This window comes from Fusarium vanettenii (assembly GCF_000151355.1).
Source record: "Fusarium vanettenii 77-13-4 chromosome 1 genomic scaffold NECHAsca_1_chr1_3_0, whole genome shotgun sequence".
Lineage (NCBI taxonomy): Eukaryota > Fungi > Ascomycota > Sordariomycetes > Hypocreales > Nectriaceae > Fusarium > Fusarium vanettenii.
Window position 1 is genome coordinate 240,567 of NW_003315881.1, and position 18,552 is coordinate 259,118.

At 54.7% G+C, this 18,552-nt stretch overlaps 4 protein-coding genes across 4 annotated transcripts; 2 read left to right on the forward strand and 2 right to left on the reverse strand.

The window, feature by feature from the left end:
* Positions 1–1,762: 1,762 nt before the first annotated feature.
* Positions 1,763–4,331, forward strand: NECHADRAFT_103053 (uncharacterized protein). The gene is made up of 2 exons (XM_003053335.1): positions 1,763–2,493; positions 2,552–4,331. The coding sequence occupies exons 1-2, from the start codon at positions 1,987–1,989 to the stop codon at positions 4,052–4,054; spliced, it is 2,010 nt and encodes a 669-aa protein (XP_003053381.1). The 5' UTR covers positions 1,763–1,986; the 3' UTR covers positions 4,055–4,331.
* A 471-nt stretch (positions 4,332–4,802) lies between these two features.
* Positions 4,803–8,471, reverse strand: NECHADRAFT_31010 (uncharacterized protein; the record flags this gene model as incomplete). The annotated part of the gene is made up of 4 exons (XM_003054041.1): positions 4,803–7,051; positions 7,277–7,944; positions 7,996–8,095; positions 8,246–8,471. 4 exons carry the CDS (start codon positions 8,469–8,471, stop codon positions 4,803–4,805), a joined length of 3,243 nt encoding a protein of 1,080 aa, XP_003054087.1.
* Positions 8,472–11,708: 3,237 nt separating this feature from the next.
* NECHADRAFT_65412 (uncharacterized protein) lies at positions 11,709–13,701 on the reverse strand (the record flags this gene model as incomplete). The annotated part of the gene is made up of 3 exons (XM_003054042.1): positions 11,709–12,846; positions 12,910–13,092; positions 13,147–13,701. 3 exons carry the CDS (start codon positions 13,699–13,701, stop codon positions 12,346–12,348), a joined length of 1,239 nt encoding a protein of 412 aa, XP_003054088.1. The 3' UTR covers positions 11,709–12,345.
* A 2,150-nt stretch (positions 13,702–15,851) lies between these two features.
* NECHADRAFT_89906 (uncharacterized protein) lies at positions 15,852–18,152 on the forward strand (the record flags this gene model as incomplete). Its single annotated transcript, XM_003053336.1, has 5 exons — positions 15,852–16,641; positions 16,696–17,092; positions 17,146–18,035; positions 18,073–18,077; positions 18,117–18,152. 5 exons carry the CDS (start codon positions 15,852–15,854, stop codon positions 18,150–18,152), a joined length of 2,118 nt encoding a protein of 705 aa, XP_003053382.1.
* Between the last annotated feature and the right edge of the window lie 400 nt (positions 18,153–18,552).

Genomic DNA, 18,552 nt, shown 5'->3' on the forward strand with positions numbered 1-18,552 from the left:
AATTTAGCACCAAGAATTGGGTTGCGTGTGTGTGAGAGACGAAGAAAAAAAAAAAAGGGTGGTGCCGTCGTTGCAGGGTCCTCGTGTCGTTGAGTCGAGGTCTCGGGCGAAGGAAAAAGTGTCACACGACAAGTTTCCGCTTTGGGCCAAATGTCGTTGCAGCACGTGCATGAGGGATCCACCAGGAAGAAGCCTTGCAGAGGGAACCCCCGTTTTTTTTCTCTTCAGCTAAAAATTCTTCCCCCTGGTCCAGCCAATGCAGTGCAAGCAAGAGAGAGGGGGGGGCGTTGCGGCTCCTAGAGGCGCCGAGACGGGAGATGGCGGTGGTCGACCTTGGCGTTCTGGGCAAGAAGCCGCCAGACAGTGACAAGAGACAGGCGAGTGACGTGAGAAATCGCGATCCCGAAGATCCGAGAAAATGGGGTGCATAAGGCCTCGATGCAAGAAACCATGGGCGTTCCTGTGCGTGTCCAATGTCCCGGTGTCTGGATTAGGACACCGAAGGTGGGAAAAAGGAAAAGAGAGGGAATATGGAAGGTTTATGTATGTATGGATGAAACAAAAACCAGAGGGAGACGGGCCGTGATGGTGTGTGAGCGTCTTGCCATTTCAATGCAGACACGGCATCCGAATGGTTACCTTCAGCAGTAAAGAGGGTCCTTCTGGTCTGTGGGCGACGGATCTCAATGCCATGATGTGTTTTTTCGAGCAATGATCTTCCAGGAAACGGAGTCGGCCGAATGGTTCCTGCGGGTCTTGACTGTCGAGATGTGCCGTCCTACCCGAGTCTCTCAGTCGCTTCGCAGTCGCGTGCCCAATTGCCCGGCCTGGACGCCAAGACTTCCAGCCTGTTAGCCATCCCCGTAGCCACACGTGCTAGTGGCTTAACAGCTCCGACGTCATTACTTGTACTTTTGCAGTGCAGTTCAGCCGTTCTTGCCTTTTGGTCGTCATGACTCCCGTCTCATAAAACTCTACGTACCTTGCGGCAACTGCCCGTGGTGGATGGATAATAACATTAGAATCTGACATGAAAAAAAGAAACACGGCATCTTCTTCCCGTCAAGGTTTCCATCATCCCGCTCCTCGGTCTATCTTTTTGGGACTCTCATCGCCCATCACGTCGCCGCTCATTGCCGTGCACCTGCTGCTTGTCAGGATCTAGCCTGGATCTCTCGGCGTTCGATGGAGGGAGGAGCGAGGGACCAGGGTGGGAAGGACCCATCCGCCAATCCCTTCCTGTCCATCAAATCACCTTCTCAACACCAACCATCCATCCCATCCCACTCTTCTGTCTCTCTTTTTTCTGTCACTCTCGTGCAGCAACCCACGTCCGTCCCTCCATCATCCCTGGCTCGTCTGTGTTTTTTTTTTCTCTTCCGCTCTCTTTTAGTCAGATCCACTTCTTTCTCCCGCCGTCCAAGCTTCAAACTCGGTCCCTGAAGGCGAGGCGGCGATGTTCGCGGCCACGCCCACGACCATGGAAACACGGGAATCTTCCCACACGCCCCCCCTTCCCTTCCACCCCCAAGCTTTCGACCCCAGAGATCGACTTTCGTCCACACGTTCTCCCACGAGGTTAATTTACGCATTCTTACTGGCTCACACTCTCTCGTCATGTTTGACCGACGTCTGGAGCATCTCCATGCTCCAGGCGCACTCGACGCCGCCCAAGGTTCTGCTTCAAATACTGCCCGTCCTCGCCCCAATTCACGACTTGTTCCTCGCTTCCTTCTCCAGAGCACAAGACATGACAACCAGAGGCATCGAGTCCTTGATTTGACCTTGATCAGCCGTGAATTGCTTCTTCCAATTCACCTCTCACACACTTCCTCTTTTGGTGTTTCCGTTTTCGGACTCCAACACCTCTCACTTATACATTCGTATATAAACAGCCACAACCCACCACCGCCAAGAGATCACTCTCATTGAGCTTCGCCAATCGCCTAAACACTCTGTTACGGGCACATCAAGCCTTTTACCAAAATGGTTCACCACCGCCACGAAGCCGCCACCATCCCTGGCGAGATTCCCGTGCCCCACGGTCCTCCAGACAGCGACGACCCGGACGAGCCCATTGCTTATGCTACCGCTGATGAGCGCCGCATCTTTAGCCATGTTACCCGTCCTGACGACTCCTACAATGAGGATGGTGTCTACTGGGCTGATCTGCCTCTGTCCCAGCGCATGAGCTTTGTCCACAAGATTGACACGCGAGCTGCCAGCGAGGAGGCCAAGTCCGCCTGGAGCATGTTCAAGGAGGATCCTCTCTCTCCCCTCTCTTGGTATTTCCGCCATGCAGTCATTCCTGGTGCTGGTCTCGGTCTCGAGGGTTACGTCCTCTTCTCCATTGGCAACCTTGAGCCTCTCTTCAAGGCTGCCTGGCCTCAGTGCTGGAACAAGGAAAAGGCCACCGAGTGCTCTCACAACTGGATTGCCAGTGTCACCTACCTCGAGATTATCGGTATCATGGTTGGCCAGGCTGTTGTTGGTGTAAGTCGTCTCAACTCACTCATATTTACACTTCCAATTGATATTAACTCTCTTATAGGTCATGGGTGATTGGGTCGGCCGACGCTGGGGTCTCATCCAGGATGCTGCCATCATGTTCATCGGTCTTCTCATGCTCACTGCCAGTTGGGGTCTCACCCTTCAGGGCTGGGTCATCTGCTACGCCTGGTCTCTCTTCTTCTACGGTTTCGGTGTCGGTGGCGAGTATCCCATCACTGCTACATCGTCCCTCGAGGGTGCCTCCACCGATGGCAAGCTCTCTACTCGCGAGGATCGTCTGCACCGTGGCCGCCGTGTCACCACTGCCTTCCTGATGCAGGGTTGGGGTCAGTTCGTCAACCAGGTCGTCCTCATTGTCCTCCTCGCCATCTTCAACAAGGGTCAGAGCTCGCCCCCTTACACCACCTCTGCTGCTCAGTACACCTTCCGTCTCTCCTTCGCCTTCCCCGCCATCGGCACTCTCTGGCTTCTCTACTACCGTACCTACCGCATGCCCAACGCCTCCAAGCAGCTCGCTGAGGCCAAGAAGCGATCCAACGTTACCGGCTACGACCTGAACGCCCTCCGATACTGCTTCACTCACTTCGGTGGCCGTCTCTTTGCCACTGCCGGCACTTGGTTCTGCAACGATGTCTTCTTCTACGGCAACAAGCTCTTCCAGTCTCAGTTCATCAACGTCATCTCTGGCTCCAACCACACCATCTTCACCACCTGGACTTGGAACCTGGTCAACATTACTGTCTCTATGTGCGGATACTACCTTGCCTCCCTCCTCATTGACAACAAGATGTACGGCCGCAAGAACATGCAGCAGGTTGGCTTCCTCATGTGCTTCCTCATGTTCGTCATCCCCGCCTTCAAGTACGACTACTACACGAGCCCTGCTGGTATCCACGGCTTCCAGGCCATGTACTTCATCTCGTCCTTCTTCAACCAGTTCGGCCCCAACTCGGTCACCTTCCTCGTCGCCGGTGAGGTCTTCCCCACTCCCATCCGTGCCACCGCCCACGGCTTCTCCGCCTGCATCGGCAAGTCTGGTGCCCTCCTCGCCTCGGTCCTTTACAACTACATCGATGATCAGACCAAGTTCTACGTCGTCCCCTGGTTCGGTCTCGCTGGTATGCTCCTCACCTGGCTCTTCCTCCCCGACACCACCGGCCTCGATCTCAAGGAGCAGGAGCGCCGCTGGCACTACATCATTGAGGGCAAGGAGAGCGAGTACCACGGTGTCGCCGTCAACCCCGCCCATCTGTCCCTCTGGGAGCGTATGCGTGGTCTTGCCAAGCCCTACGACCCCGAGGCCGACTGGCGTGCCAAGATTGCCGACATGCGCGCCGAGTGGGAGCTTGTTCAGGCCAGCCGTGGTCCCAAGGACACCGAGGGTGCTGAGATGCCCGACGATGGCGAGTTCTCCCCCGAGATCCACGAATTCTTCAAGCGTTCCGCCCCCAAGAACCTTGGCCGTCGCGACAACACTCTCATGGTTGACGACTCCATCAACGAGAAGACGGCTCTGCCTTCTGAGGACTCCAGTTCCAAGTAAACCGTCTCCTCCTCTTTTCTCTAGTGATACCATTCATTCTCCATCAAACATCAAATCTCACATATACATATACACATATTCGGGGTAGCGAGTGGTCTTTAGCATGGCATTGGCGTTGATTGCGGTTCATATTGTTTCCTGTTTTTCCTTTTCCTGCCCATAAAGGGCTTGGCATACAAGTTACTAGTACGTTGTAGGTGGTGTTAGAGTTGAAAAAGATACCACGAGTATAGATACTATGGTTGACGTCGAGTTAATACATCAACACTGAAATTATACATGTTGTCTCTTGCTTTGGTTCCAGTGATGCTCAAGTGATGTGCTCTGAGAGAGCCTTGATTCGTTCAACTCAAACACACTGAATGCCCAACTATGGATATGGATATACATATGTAAAAATAATCTTACAACTGAAGAAGAAAGAAGAAGTAAGTAATCAAGAGCGGCCGTTGTTGGCCAAAAAAGTTTCCATGGTATCTAGAATCCAAATCCCATTGTTTCGGTGCGCCAGGCACTTTGTCTTTATGATCCTCATGTGTGTGTGTGTGTGTGTGTGTGTGTGTGTGTGTGTGTGTGTATAAACAAATAAAACAAGAAAAAAGTAATAAAATCGTCGTCCACTCCGTTCACTGTCCCGTTTCCTCAGAAAGGGTAGGTGGCCAAATCCGTGGCCTCGATCCCAATGCCTCTCTATTCCTCAACGGGTTGCCTTTTTTAGTCTGTAACTTATTTTTCGTATATGATATTGTTATTGCTGTCGTGACTGCGGTCGACCCTGCTGACCTGATGTACTGGAAGATGGCACAATGACGCTCAAGACACAATCGTCGAGATGTTCGTAAAAGTCTTGTGCCGTTCCGAAGCCAATCTTGCAGATAGAACACCTCGCTTTCGTCCCGGCCGGATCCTCGCCGCTGGGTAACCGATGACCACTGCTGTGGCCCGTTTGGTCAACTTGATGGGCAGCAGTCAGATGTCGTTTGAAGACATCGGCGCGCGTAAAGACCTTTTCGAAGGGGCTTCCGACACCAGGGCAAAAGGGGCAGACCATCGAACCCCGGTAGTGGGTCAGGGCATGCCGATTCTTGTCGTACTTCCGCGCAAATCCCTTTGTATGGTATTCGCATGTCACGATAGGGCACTTCTCGGGTCGTTCCTCTTGATGCGTGAGCATGTGGGAGGCGAGATCACGAAACTCGCGCCCGCAGTCTGGATGAGGACACTTGGTCCTGTTTTCGGTAGGTCGTCGAGACGGGCTGGCTCGTTCGATCGGCATCGATGGTTCAACAGATGTCGAGACGCGTGGTCCTAAAACCGAGGCCGCCTGTAGCGGCGCTTCAGGGGCAAGTGATGCCCGTTGAGAGACAGAGTCTCTATAATCAATAGGAGTCTGAAACTCCTCCATGTCATCCTCCCCACTAGATATATGTTCCTCGGTAACGTCGACAGATTGTCGTACTTCGCGCATCCAGTCCTTCAAGACGCTCATGGATGGCCAATCACCACTAGCTTTACCAACTCGATGCGGTCGAAAGTGGGCACGACGAAGATGGGCTGCCGCGTTGTAGTATGCGCCGTAGCGCTTTTGTGCCAGACACGCTTTGCAACGTGACAGAGGAATGATCGGCTGCGGCGATGAAGGTATAGGGTTCTTGGGTTCCCTGCAAACCCATCGTTTGACCGTAGCCGAATGCTTGGCGTCCATGTGTCGTCGAAGCTCGTGATCACCTCGGAAACCGTCTGGATGTTCGTTACATTTGTCGCAGTAAACGCGCCGCAAAGATGTTCGACGAGAGGAGGATCTGAGCCTCGAAGGTGATATTGGCTCTCCAGATGGTCGTCGCGAATCGGTGGTTGGTGATATATCGTCCCCTACTGTATGTCTGCGTGCTCGCCCTGGCACTTCAACTGGCGGCACAAACTGCCCTGGAGGATGCAGCTCTGGTCTCGAACCAAGCGGTACGTAGTGTAGGCCCGAGCCTGAGGGACCTATAAACGGCGTCGAGGTTGGAAAGACTGGTCTGGACGGGGGCTCCAGTTGAGCCGGGGGTAAAAGACCAGATCCTGAAGGCCCTGAGTATCGTCTAGCTGGCATAACGAATCCGTTGAACCCATAGCTCGGAACGTCGCCGGTTCCAAGCCTGAGGAGGAAGTCGAAACTCGAGTACATGTGTTTTGATAGCCAGGCTTCGCGACGAACAACACGTGCTATGTGGTGGAAAAGTGGCTCTTCCAGCTTCGCGTTGGTCGATAATGCATCGCTCGAGTTCGAGAATAGGGATACTAGAACCTGGTAAACAGTTCGAGCAACTTGATCAGAGGGCTCTGCTGGTCTTTGATTGTTAACTTGAGAAGAGCGCGCAATATCAACCAAGATTCTCTCCACGGCGCTGAATATGCAAAGCGAGATGAAGACTCCAAGCCATTGTTTTAAGCCCATGGCTGCCGGGTTCGAGGTGGCAAAGTCAAACGAGACCAGAAAGCGTCGCGTGCATTCCCTGAGAAGCTGATTTCGTTCCGCAGAAGGACCACCTTCGATCGGAGGTCGGGGAGGAAGGTTGTCTCCCTGGATAGTTGGGTTCGGTTGGGATGCATCGTAGAACAGGACTTCTCGAAGTAACTGTTTTGCCCGAAAGAGTGCCGAATGCTTCACCTTTTCCTCCTCTCGCGTCGTAGAGAGTTGACCGCTGATCGCCAGGAGTTCGAGAAGATCGAAGGCAGCGCCGCGGAAACTTGAGCTGGATTCGATGAGGCGCAAAACGGGAGGCATGGATGCTGGATCATGGAGACTCGGTTGTAGGGCTCGAGTAGGACGTTCGTCCAGGTCCAACTCGCCATCCTGCCACCAAAACGTGTCCTGAAAGTCAATTCTCCAAGAAACAGGTCTTGGTGCCGTAACTAGAGTCGGATTCTGAGCCAAGATGAGGTCGTTGACGCTCCCTCGTCGTGGATCAGATGGTGTTATAGGCGTTTGAGGCTGCGTCCAAGCAAAAGATCCTGCAAGTGACCAGTTAAAAAAAGACAACTTTGGCCCTGTCAGAAACCCCATACCTTGCAATAGAACATCGGTCAGTGAGGTGACCGGCCCTCGGTAACAGCCCAGAACACGCCAATGTGCCTCTGATTCGGATGATGGCGCTCCCACGCACCGTGAGCAGGGGTGGTTCGCATCGCACTAGAGATGTCATGAGCTTGCAAAACTAGCAAAGTAGTCAAGGGAACCTACTTGGCTATTGGCAGCTCGGCATCGCAGACAAGGTTCGTTATTCCGTAAAAGGTTGAGTTCCCCAATCGACTGTAGGCGATGATGTCCAACACGAGCTCGTTTCAACGGAGGCAGTTGAGGGTCAGGAACGGACTCTCCGCCGGTTCGCGGTAATGTAGGTTTAGGATCCGGAAATGTGAAGCCCAGACCAGATTCTCTCCTTGTCGAAGCCGTAGAAGGGGTTGGGAAGGGAAGAGGAGGTAGGTTAGTCGTTACGAGAGTCGTCGGTGGTTGAATAGGCGGTAATCGGTCCCGCGTCAAGGGGACACTGCTGTTCTCTGGTCGTCGCTCGTTAGGCTGCAAAGAACTCCTAGGTTTTCTAAATAGTTCCGAGTCGCCTAGAGTTGTGTTGTTTGAGTGGATTCGAAGATGGTTGTCACGCTCTAGCTGAGTTGAGAAGCCGTAGACATAGTGTATGCACTGATCGTGCCAGCATTTAAACGGCGCTGGCATCAACCTGTCGAGGGCTGACGCAGAGCCTTGTGAAACCGAGGTGTGAGTTACTCGGTCATTGTGTGTAAAGTGATGTTCAAGCCATGAAGGGTATCCAGATGGCAAAGGGACTGGCGGTGAGTTTGTCAAGATACTAGCGACGTCCATGTCTAAGCTGTTAGTTTCGTCCGCACTAGGAACTAGACTCGAACGAGAGCTCGAGAACAAAAGTCCAGTTGCCAACTCACTTTGTTGTATGCAAGCGGCCTCGAGGCACTCGCAACGATACTGGAGCGCCCGCGCCTCTTCAGCTTCAGAGAGACAGGGAATGCGTGACGCGATGCCTACGCGGAGAAACCATGATTAGGATATGCGCCAAAGGATTTGCCGGAGCAGGAGAGGAGATGCCGAAGAAAAGCGCCAATGCTGACGGTAGGTAGGTAGACAAGTAGGCAGGTAGACAGCTAGGCACAGGGAGGCGGGACGAAACACACCGTGACGTTCGATAATAGTCTCGAGAGAGCGAAGTTTGTGCCGCAGCATGTCGACCTCGAGAGCGGCATTGAGAGTGACATGTTGACCTTGGTGTGCTGAAGTTGGTGCGACTGACCTCGGACCGGCGTCAAGGTCGACCTGAGGCTGCTGGCGATGGGCGGCGGCAAGATCAAGATGGGACTCCGGGTCGGATAGGCCCCGCGGAGTGCAGTCATCCCGGCTCATCTCTGGACCAGATCATCTCATCTCGTCCCGACTCGACTTTTCAATGCTGTCCTGTTGGGTTGTCCTGAACTGGTGAGCATGGCTGGTCGTGTCGTTTCGTTTCCCCCCCTTCGTTCGGCGACGAGTTCGCTGGCTGATGGTTACTGCGAGAGTCTGCCAGTAGCCATTTGTCGCCGGTCTGGTACACAACAGAAGGCGGGCAGCCGTCGGCCGATCAAGGAGACGGGAGGAGGAGGAGGAGGAGGAGGAGTAGGTGTATGTACTGCAAGTACTGCACTGGCCAGCACAGCACTGCAAAGGGTGAGTAAGGAAGAGTCGACTCGAATCCACTGCCCCCCGGACGAACAATATCAGGATTGAATCCGGAGGCTCTCTCTCGTGGAGATGCTAAAAATCAAGGCGAATGAACGAGCCAAGATTTATCAGAGGGCACGAGCGCACGACATTGTGCTGGGCCCCCCGTGGCCCCGGCCATGTGTGAGAGAATCAGCGAGGGAGTGAGGGCAAAGAGTGAGCAAGGTGGGGCAGAGCTCCCCCGTCGCGGCAGATTTGGAGATAGTGCCGACAACGATGCGGTGCGGTCTCTGGGCCTGGATCCGTCTGGAGGCCCCCGTCCGACCAGGTATAAACCGCAGAGTTGCAAGGGGACCGCAGGGTACAGCAACATTGGCATTGGGATTGGATTCGCGCGCAGGAGCTGTCTGTCCTGTCTGTCCTCGCCTGTCTGGCCATCCATCCATCGGCCATCGGCGGCAGGGCAGGCAGGGTGAGCATAGCATAAGAAAGTGAGAGGCCGTGTTTCTTGGCCGACGTTGACACAGTATGTTGCCCGCCGCTGACTGCGTTCACAGGCAGTGCGGATCCCAAGCCATGTCATCCTCTGTCGAGGTATCCAAGGGCCTTAATCCCAATGACAGACAGCGGGGAGCCACCCACCAACCGGGTCCTGGTCAGAGCCACGAGTCCAGTCCAGTCAAGCCAGGCATGAGCACGATTCCAGCAACCATCCATGGAGCACTGCACTGCGCTGCACTGCTGCACCGCACCCCAACAGCAACCCTGCTTGCGCGAGCTGTTCGTCCCGTTCGCCCTGCTTGCCCTGCTTGCCCAGCTCACAAGCCCCCTCGCCCGCAGGCTCCGTCACAAGAGACCCTGTCATGGTAGCCTCGTCGGGGTATTAGCCCCGTCTCGGCCGTAACCCTGTCACGGAAGGTGGCCAAGGTAGCCGGGAGGAGGGTGAGAGCTGAGCGCCGTTTGGCACCACCGTGCCGTTTCGTCTGCTACATTTGCCTGGGTCGCCTCTTTAGAGCCTGCAGGAACGGTAACTGGACCGACAAGGCGGAGCTTGGTGGTGCTGGGCTGGTGGTAGCTCGAGCCGTTGCCGTGGCTTGGGGTTCATGTTTCTTTTCCCGGTGCATTGTTGGTCCCTAGTGCGTCCTGGGCCGGTGTTTGATATTGCTTCTTTTCTTCCCTTCCTGCCTGTCAAGTCTCGCCGCCATGTCTCGCCGCAACGTGGATAGCTTCAGCACGCGCTCGGCCCTCAATCTCTCTCTCTCTCTCTCCTTGCTGAGGGTTTTCCCAGTGGGGCCCGGTCTGGCGGTAAGAGATGGAACCCTTTGGCAAGGAGCCGGCAAAGACCTCTGGGCGTGAGATTGGATAGTCCTCAAGGGAAGGGAGAGAGGTTAGTCAGTTGGCTGGCGGCTGGGACAATGTGGGATCAGAAGGGAAAAGAGGACTCGAAAAGTTCCGGCCGAAACCTTCGGGGTCATCTAGTCTGGTCTGTCACTGCAGACGCGTCTAAGCAAACCCAGATTCAGAAGCCGGAGCAACAGCGCGTGAACAGTGACAGCAAAGGGCCGCGCCAGCAGCAACGGCGGCGTCTGACCGGTGCCACCAGCTCCAGCACCAGGTTCTGTCTTGTCTCGCCTTGTCTCGCCTTGCTTGCCCCTGCTATGGGCGCTACTGCAACTTGGAGCTCGTAGCGTGCTTCTGTCTGTATCTGTCTTCCAACGACACGGTCTTTCCCTGCATGTGGATGATCGGCTGCGACGTTGCGAGATCAGCGGAAATTTGGTTAGATTATGTATGGGATAATAGGATCCTTGGGGGTGCGGTTTTTGCCGAGATGAGGCAAAAAAGAGTGAAAGAGAACAGACAGATGATACTGTACCAGCCGCCGGGACAATCAAACCCAAGTCCATGGTTGAGCCCGGGAAGGAGCTGGAGGTGAGGGAAAAAAGGCACCTGCAACCCTGCCCTGGTCTCTCTTTCCCATGGATCAATTAGTTAGTATGGAGCTTGGATGGAGGTTGTCAGAACGGGAGGGGGCCACCGAGCTTGGACTTGGGATGGAAGGAGCGTGGATGGGGACGAAAAAGGACCGTGCTCCTTCCCTGCTGGAACAGAGAGTTTGAAACCGGCGCCCTCAGCCAATGGGAGGGGCGGGAGCGACGGAACCCTTGACAGAGCACGCAGTGGGCAGCCGCTACCCTCGTGGCCCTGCACTCCGCCGGCCCTGGCACCTGCCTCAGAACCGTTGCGCTTTGGCCATCCCCGCTTCTTCACCGCGCGGTCGAAAGCCACCGAAATCCCGGTCGACCCTTCCTCATCTCGTTTTGTTCGAGGTGCGAGGCTAAAGAGGCCAGCCCTTGCGCAACACTGCCTGCATCTAGCATCTAAACGTTAGCACCTACATCAAGACCATGCGTAAACCCATGTACGTGTCTTTGGTTATAATATCCCGATACTCTTCGGAGCAAACAGCGCAATCTCGATGACCACCACGACTCAAAGGAAGCAAGGGAGAAGAGGAAAATCCTGCATCGCCCATCCCCAAAAAGGAAGATGAATGGTCCCGTCTTCCCAGCCCGGCGGGCTGCATTACGTCGGCCGGGTGCCCCAGCTTGATGCAACACCAACCTACGGACCGAGCCAGCCACGTCTCTCGCCCTCCCACAAGCCACAGACACGTCCGTCCTTCTGTCGAAGCTCTAGCCAACCTCGGACCAAGCCCCGGTTGGTCGTGTGGGTGTGATGGACGCAGGCTGCTTGCTTCTCTTGCTTGCAATCGAGGGTGATACAAGTCCTGGTTGGCCAATTCTGCTGTGGTTGATGAATCCATGCAACCAGAGGAACCTATGTAGTCCATGCAGCAAGCTGGCACTCGTCAGGCGACTTGTCGTGCTTTCAGCTCGTCAACCGGCCACCATCCAATCCACTCGACTTGGCTCAACTCGTCTCGGCAATCAAATCAATATGTATTAGGGATAATAGGTAGTTTATATACCCGAGCCTACTTTCCATGGTACTCGGTGTTTGCGTAGACAAGACAACTCGTTCATGGCATGCCAGCATGTTTGCATGTCGTAGCTGTAGCTCATGTTGAATGGCTTTCCCCCTCAGTGTGCCATTCCATAACCTGCTGTTGAGCTTTCTTTTTTTGTGTATCATCATGACCCAATAGACGCAAACATGGACAGAAAAGAAAAGAAACGAAAAAAGAACTGACCCAGACCAAACAAGGGCAGAAGGGGTAGTAGGGCTGTTGTTTGTCACCACACCGGGGACAAAGGCGTGGAGGGAGGGAGGTATGAGGCGGAGGATGTGAGTAAGGGTTGATAAGAAAGGGAACAACGAGGCCGCCTGCTGAAGAAATGAGAAACCCGAACCGAGTAAAAGGAAAAAACGCCCTCCCTGTAACCGTTTCCCATTGTATCCCCTTTCCACACTCCTCGCTCACCCTGTCACCCATATTGACCGCTCTATTACCCTCTCGCTTACTGAACTGAATTACAGTAGCGAATTTCCATCACTTGCTCGGTCCCTGCGGTCATCTCGCGACCACGCCGTCTCTCGCGGGTCCTCGTTCATCGTCTTATTCGTTGTTGCTCCACCACGTCTTCTCCCTTAGTGGCATCTCTTCACCCGCAGCCTTCCGGCTACCGTCATCCTCGGCCTTGTACGCCCAGTACTCACTCAACCGGAGCTCAGCGTACTGAGCATAGTCAAAGTCAATCTTGGAAATGACGGATTGGATCTGGGACCAGATGCCCCAGTAGAAACCCGGCACACCTCGGTATGCGTCGACCTCGTCCATGAGCTTGCGCACCTCGGCCTCCTCGTCGACGTCCTCGCCGGTCATGGAAAAGTACGTCTTGATGTACTCCTTCACGAATGCTAGCCGCTGGTCTTGTCTGGGCACTGCCGAGTAGTCGCAGTCATATCCGGCCCACTCGGCAAAGTGGTTGGCCACATCAAACGCAGCGGGCGAAGGAGTGGCATACTCATAGTCGATAAAGTCGACAGTAGGCGCCTCATCCCCGTCTCGGTGGATGATGACGTTTGCGCATAGCAAATCGCAATGCGCAAAGACGAGCTGCATTTTTCGCTTTAATTAGCCAATCTGTTAACCCCTGGGATCAGGCGCTTCGCAACATACCCCGTTCTTGCCAAGGCCAGGCCGTTGGCTCAACTTCTTGATCATGCCCTCCAGCTCCTGCTGAAGCAAGGCTTGCCTCTCGCGCTGAGCATCCGTGTCAGTCGGCAGGGCAAAGATCCACTTTTGCATGATCGTCCACATGTTAGGCGGGGGCTTCCCCGGAGCAGCGTTGTCAATCATGTCCTGCCGGGCCTTGGTTCCGTTGCCGTTTACGTGGCCGTTGCTGTTGCCGTTGACTTGACCATTAGAGGCTCCGTTGGTGTTGGCGGTGCCGTTCAGGTGCCTGTCGTCGCGGGCGTGGTTGGGGTCTGCCAGGCATGGCACCGTGGCATGCCACTGGGCAAGGCGGCGAGCAATGGCAGTCAGGATGAGAGGGTCACTGAGGTCCTGGGCACGGGCAACTGTGCCCAGGATGTAGCGGTACAGCATGCCATTCTTGAAGCGGGCGAGCAACTGCGTGGCGAGGCCGTGCCTCATGAGCAGCTCATGGTTCTCAGCCTCGCGTTCGCGGTCGATGAGGATGGCAGTCCCATGACCGTAGGCGCGGAGCAGGACGGAGTCCTTGTCCACGTCGACCTTGGACATGCCAGGACGACGGTTGACAGCCTTGAGCAGGGTGTTTGTGATGCCGTCAGTGAAGCGCACAAAGTCAACATTGGAGTCCTCGCTTGCCCAGTCGGGCATGAGGGTCAGGATGAGTTTTCGTGCCGAGTTATCAGAGTCATTATTGTCGTAGGCCAGGTCAAGGAAAGGCACATGGCCAAACTCGACGTTGGGCGGTGAAGCCGTCATGGTCACGCGAGAACAGAGACAAGCGTCGGCGAGTGAGAGAAAAAGAGATGAAGCTAAGCAACAGCAGGTCGCGAGGTGACGATGCGACCAGAAGTGATGATTAAGATGAGGGGAGGTTAGAGGCGATGAGAATTGATGCTCTGATGATGAGAGTTGCTCAGGTCGTTGACAGATTGATGTCCCAGGGGCTTCAGTTCAGGGGCGGAATCCGGAGGCGGGACAAGACCAGGACAGGACGGCCGGCGACGGTGGTGACAGACGGTGGAGAAAGGGGGCGCCGGAAGGAAACCAAGACTCGACAACGGAGCTGGAGGGAGGGGAGGGGGGAGAACGGGAGGGGTGGCAGCGGCCGGGGAGCGGAGAATTCGGGGAGGGCCGAGATGCGGGATGGATGTCGATATGCGATGCTGACAAGGACGGCGATGGCGGAGGCCGAGATGGAGATGGAGACGTCGGGAGGTGAACGGGGGGCGCGGGATGAAGTTAGGGAGAAGCACACGACCTGTTACCCTTCCAGTCGGGAGATGGACGAAAGCGCGAAATGGGATTGGGAGCAGGGAAAACGGGCGGTGGTTTTGTGGGCGAAGAAGAGAGCAGGTGGGCCAGTGAAATGGGTGGTCGAGACCATGTGAAGAGAAGGAGACGAGAAGCCGGTCCGCCACAAGTCGGATTTCGGATCTGGCAAATTTTTATCCAACGTAGTTAGATTGATGGATGGATGGGTCAAGAGGTCGCGTGTCACTTGGGAGGGACCCTTTGTTAGGTTGGACGTTGTTGAACGTTGTGCCGCTGCTGTTGCAAGAGTCAAGTTTCTCGTATCCTTTTGAGACGTAGGCAGGTTGGTTGCTGTACTACTTGAAACTCTCCTTGCCAAGGCACACGTCGGTTGATGATTTGCAACTGCCAAAAAATAGAAGAGATGGCCTTATTGTGCTCTCTCTCCGTGGGGGACAATGTTTGATGGATAAGAATAGCCGGGGATGAAGATGGAGGGAATGAGTGGAAATGGGATGGATAAATGGACATTAATAGGGGCTTTGATTCTTGACTTGATGGACTCGACTCCAATGGCTCCTTCTATTAGTGCCTGCCTGCCTACAGCACCTCCATAACGTCTTGGCCGTCCCATCCACAATCACATGTCCTCGATTCGATTAGTGGCTGTCTTTTAAGAGGACACCTGTATTTTGCGCGTATGGATTCGTATGCGCGGGCACTCATGCTATGCCTCATGCGCATGCCGTCTAGGCGGCGGAGGGCTGGTAAATGGACCCTGATTTACGAGCTGGGCCCTCTTCTGAGTGAAATTAACGACGGTGCACCTGCCTACCTGCACCTCGCGACCCCGGCCTGTAAGACGACGAATATCCAGTTATGGATCGAGAAAAACAAATTGTGTTGGGAACTGATTCTGTTGGGCAGGCTTCTTTCTTCAGCTGTCAGAAAAAAGATCCAATCCAATTACTCGCAATCCCTTGCCACTGACGAGAACAAGCATTGCCCCCTTATTAGAAAAAATGTCACGGCACAAAGAAATTGGTTGCGCAAAATGACACGCCTACCTACCCAATCTAACTCTGTTTTGATTGTCGATTGCCTATTCTACACACCGACTTTACAACTGATTGTCTCGCTATCGTGCCGTGCTCCCCTAAAACTCTGTGCGTGACAACAAGACGCCCCCCCGCCAGTCGATCGGTTCAGTCCAACAAGAGGATCAAAACTCCAAAAGATCTCGTACTTTTTCCTCCTTGACCGCCTGCCGCTAGGATCAAAGGACCCTCTGTTGGCCCTACGGATGCAAGTGCGCACCGACTTTTGTCGTGCACTGACGAATCTGGGCCCCTACAAAGAAAGGAATGCCATGCCTCGACTCGACTAACCCATGACGCCACATTCTAGCCTCCCCCCACCCTCACGAGAGTGGCGCTCTTGAGGCTCAGGTCTCAATCTCACTCATCTCAATCTCCACAGGCGCCATCATTGGATGAGCCATCGCGACCAACTTCATGAGATTTGAGGGGGCCAGCCCAGTCAGTTTACAGCATCGCAAAAAAAGCCAGACGGCACATGTTTTTCTTCTTATCAGCTAGTTAAGCTCTGTCCCTCTATATCCATCCATTGGACCCTATCATGTGACCGCGCCAGCCATGGCCGTGCCCAGCGTCACCAGCGACAACTTTCTCGCCGTCGCCCTCGTCGTCAACCGCTCCCGCGACGGCCCGGCCTTTGTCTTCCACTACCCTGCCCATGTTCAACCCGCCTCCGGCTCCGGCCCCGCCCCCGGCTCTGAGCTCGAGGACATCATCCTCGAGCGCCTCTCCCAGCAGGGCTACCAGGACGTCGCCGACGACGACGCCTCTCTGCCCAAGCAGGCCCGCAACCCGGATGACCACTTTGTCACCGAGTCTGGCACCCAGATTGTCCCCTGGGAGCGCGTTGCTGGCTTCCCCGCCCGTGATCTTGCTGGCATCTTGACACCCGCCCGTCCCTATCACAAGCGCCTCTTCCAGCTGTCCCTGGATCCCCTCTACTGCGTCTCCTATCCCATCCACGTCCCTGAGAATGGAAAGTGGAAGAAGCCCAAGAAGACAGCTCGCTCCAAGAAGCTCTCCACCTACACCGATGACCCTACCGGTCCTCATGAAATCGACCCCTTGGCTCCTGGGAAAGCACCAGAGCAACCCGTTGAGGAGAAGGAGGTCAAGAAAGAGGAGGGAAAGGACAAGGACGATGAGAAGCGCAGTTCCATGACCATGTTTAACCTCGTCTTTATCCTCAACCCCAGCAGTAATGAGGTCAAGGATGTTGTTGAGACCCTCTACGACCACATCATCAAAAAAGTTAGCAAGGTTTTTAAGTATAGCCAGCAGCATAGCGAGTTTGTCTGGAAGGAATCAAAGCGAATCCTCGTTGCCAAGGATAAGGCACGAGAAGAGCGTAAGTCTGCCATGATCTCAAGCCCGAAGATGTGTTGATTAACATGGCTTCTAGGCAAAAAGATGAGTGTGTTATGGAGGGAAATCATACAGAGCTCATCCCTGGCTGCCGCCATGCACGACATCTACGAGGCAGTATCACAGAACAAGATCGCGGCTCTCCATCTAGATACTGCAGCTGGTGCCCTCACCCCTTCAGTTCAGGTCCCTATTCCCTTCTACATCGATGATCTTCCCCAAGGCGAAGAAGGGACTCAGCGCGGCTTATGGCTCACCACGGCAAACACATTTATCAGCCAGGATGCCCTCGAGGAACCCGGTTTCTTGGATCGGAATTTCGCGCTATTACTTACTGATGACGAAAAAAAGATCATCTCTGAGCTTCAGGCCGACCCAGATCCTACAACGGCCTCCGTGGTCGAGTTTGTGCGGCTATCTAAACCTACACAATCGTGAGTGCTCACCCATCCCTACACACGATCTCACCTCTTACACTCGATCGCAGTTTCTACCAAGTCGGCCAGAGCAACATCCTCACCTTGGGTCAAGTTCGTAAATATGCACAGCACTTTATCTTTTGGCGTCGAGCCATCGCCATCCCCCCTCTACACGCCAAGGACCAGTACATCCTCTCCCCGAATTGTGATCTCTCCCGCCTCTCCCTCGACACCCTCGAGTGGCAGCGAGCATTCCCTCTTGCTCCGCCCCTCCCCAATTTCCTCGCGGAGCTCTCTCAGACCCCTCGTCCCTATAAACAGTTCTCCCCCAGCAAAGCCCACCGGCCCACATACCTCCTCATGCTGGCCTGGCTCATGCGTCGTGGTTGGGTCACCCAGCTCTGCACTTTTGCCTACGTCGTAGTCTGGCCTGAGATTCTCTACGAGGTTGAGTACGAGATGGAGGCTGAGGAGATCCGTGCCGCCGCCGATATCGATTCGAAATCCGGCTCCTCCACCGCCGCTACTGGGGCGCCCCGCACCTCCGAGTCTTCCGAAGACCACTCCGGAACCGACGGCTCCCATGTCCCCACCGTCGCCGAGCAGGCCGCCGAGAAAGCCCGGCTCGAGCGTATCGCCTCCAAGGCCCAGCGGGATGCTGCAGAAAAGGCTACTGCCCACGCCCGAAAGGTCGTGCCTGTCGTCACGGCTCACCCCTCAGTCAACGACCACCCTCATCTTGCTGGCCTCACGCCGCACATCATCCTAGATGCCAAAAAGGCCACCGGCAAGGAGTCGCGCTACCTTTCAGCTATTGCGCGCCGTTTCAATGACGAGAAGCTGGCAAACAGCTGGCAAGTCATGTGCAAGTATTTCGATGGCCGTTGCGCCCTGGAGCGCATAGCTTTGCAGGAGGACATGAAGCGCAAGCTAGTCTGGAACACCCTGACGGCCATGAGTGAGCATCTCCTCTGCACCCGTCACTGGTGACATAGTCACCGTAATTTGTCATTTGGCGGCAGCCACGGATGGGACGTAGATATATAATGATAGGTATCTCGGTTGTGGTATCTAGACATGAAGAGCAATAAAACAAGTATAGTACTGTGGGAATACAGTAACCCAGAGGTGCCAAGTATTTCTCCCATCCAAAAAGCTCGCTCAGACGAGTACCAGGCCTTACTTTCCCATCACCTCTCAGTAGATCCCAAAGGGAGAACCACAAATGGCGCATTAGATTGCAAGCAGATGAAGCAGAAGAAAAGATAGGAGTAGAGAGAAGTGAAGATTCCTAACCCAGAGACATGACATGACAGGCCTTGCGTTGCCTCCCCTTCACCACCCATCCCGGAACTGGCCCAGGAAACCATCCCCTAAGGTATCGCGACATAAAAGAAATGAACAGAACCCCTAAACTAAAGCACGACCCATAAAACAAATAATCCAGTAAGCAACGAACCCCGCGAGCACAATTA

Bases quoted from the DNA above. Each gene is read 5' to 3' on its own strand.
- NECHADRAFT_103053 (XM_003053335.1), top strand. From the start codon at position 1,987: ATGGTTCACCACCGCCACGAAGCCGCCACCATCCCTGGCGAGATTCCC. The intron at 2,494-2,551 runs GTAAGTCGTCTC...ACTCTCTTATAG, and splicing joins TTGGCCAGGCTGTTGTTGGT to GTCATGGGTGATTGGGTCGG.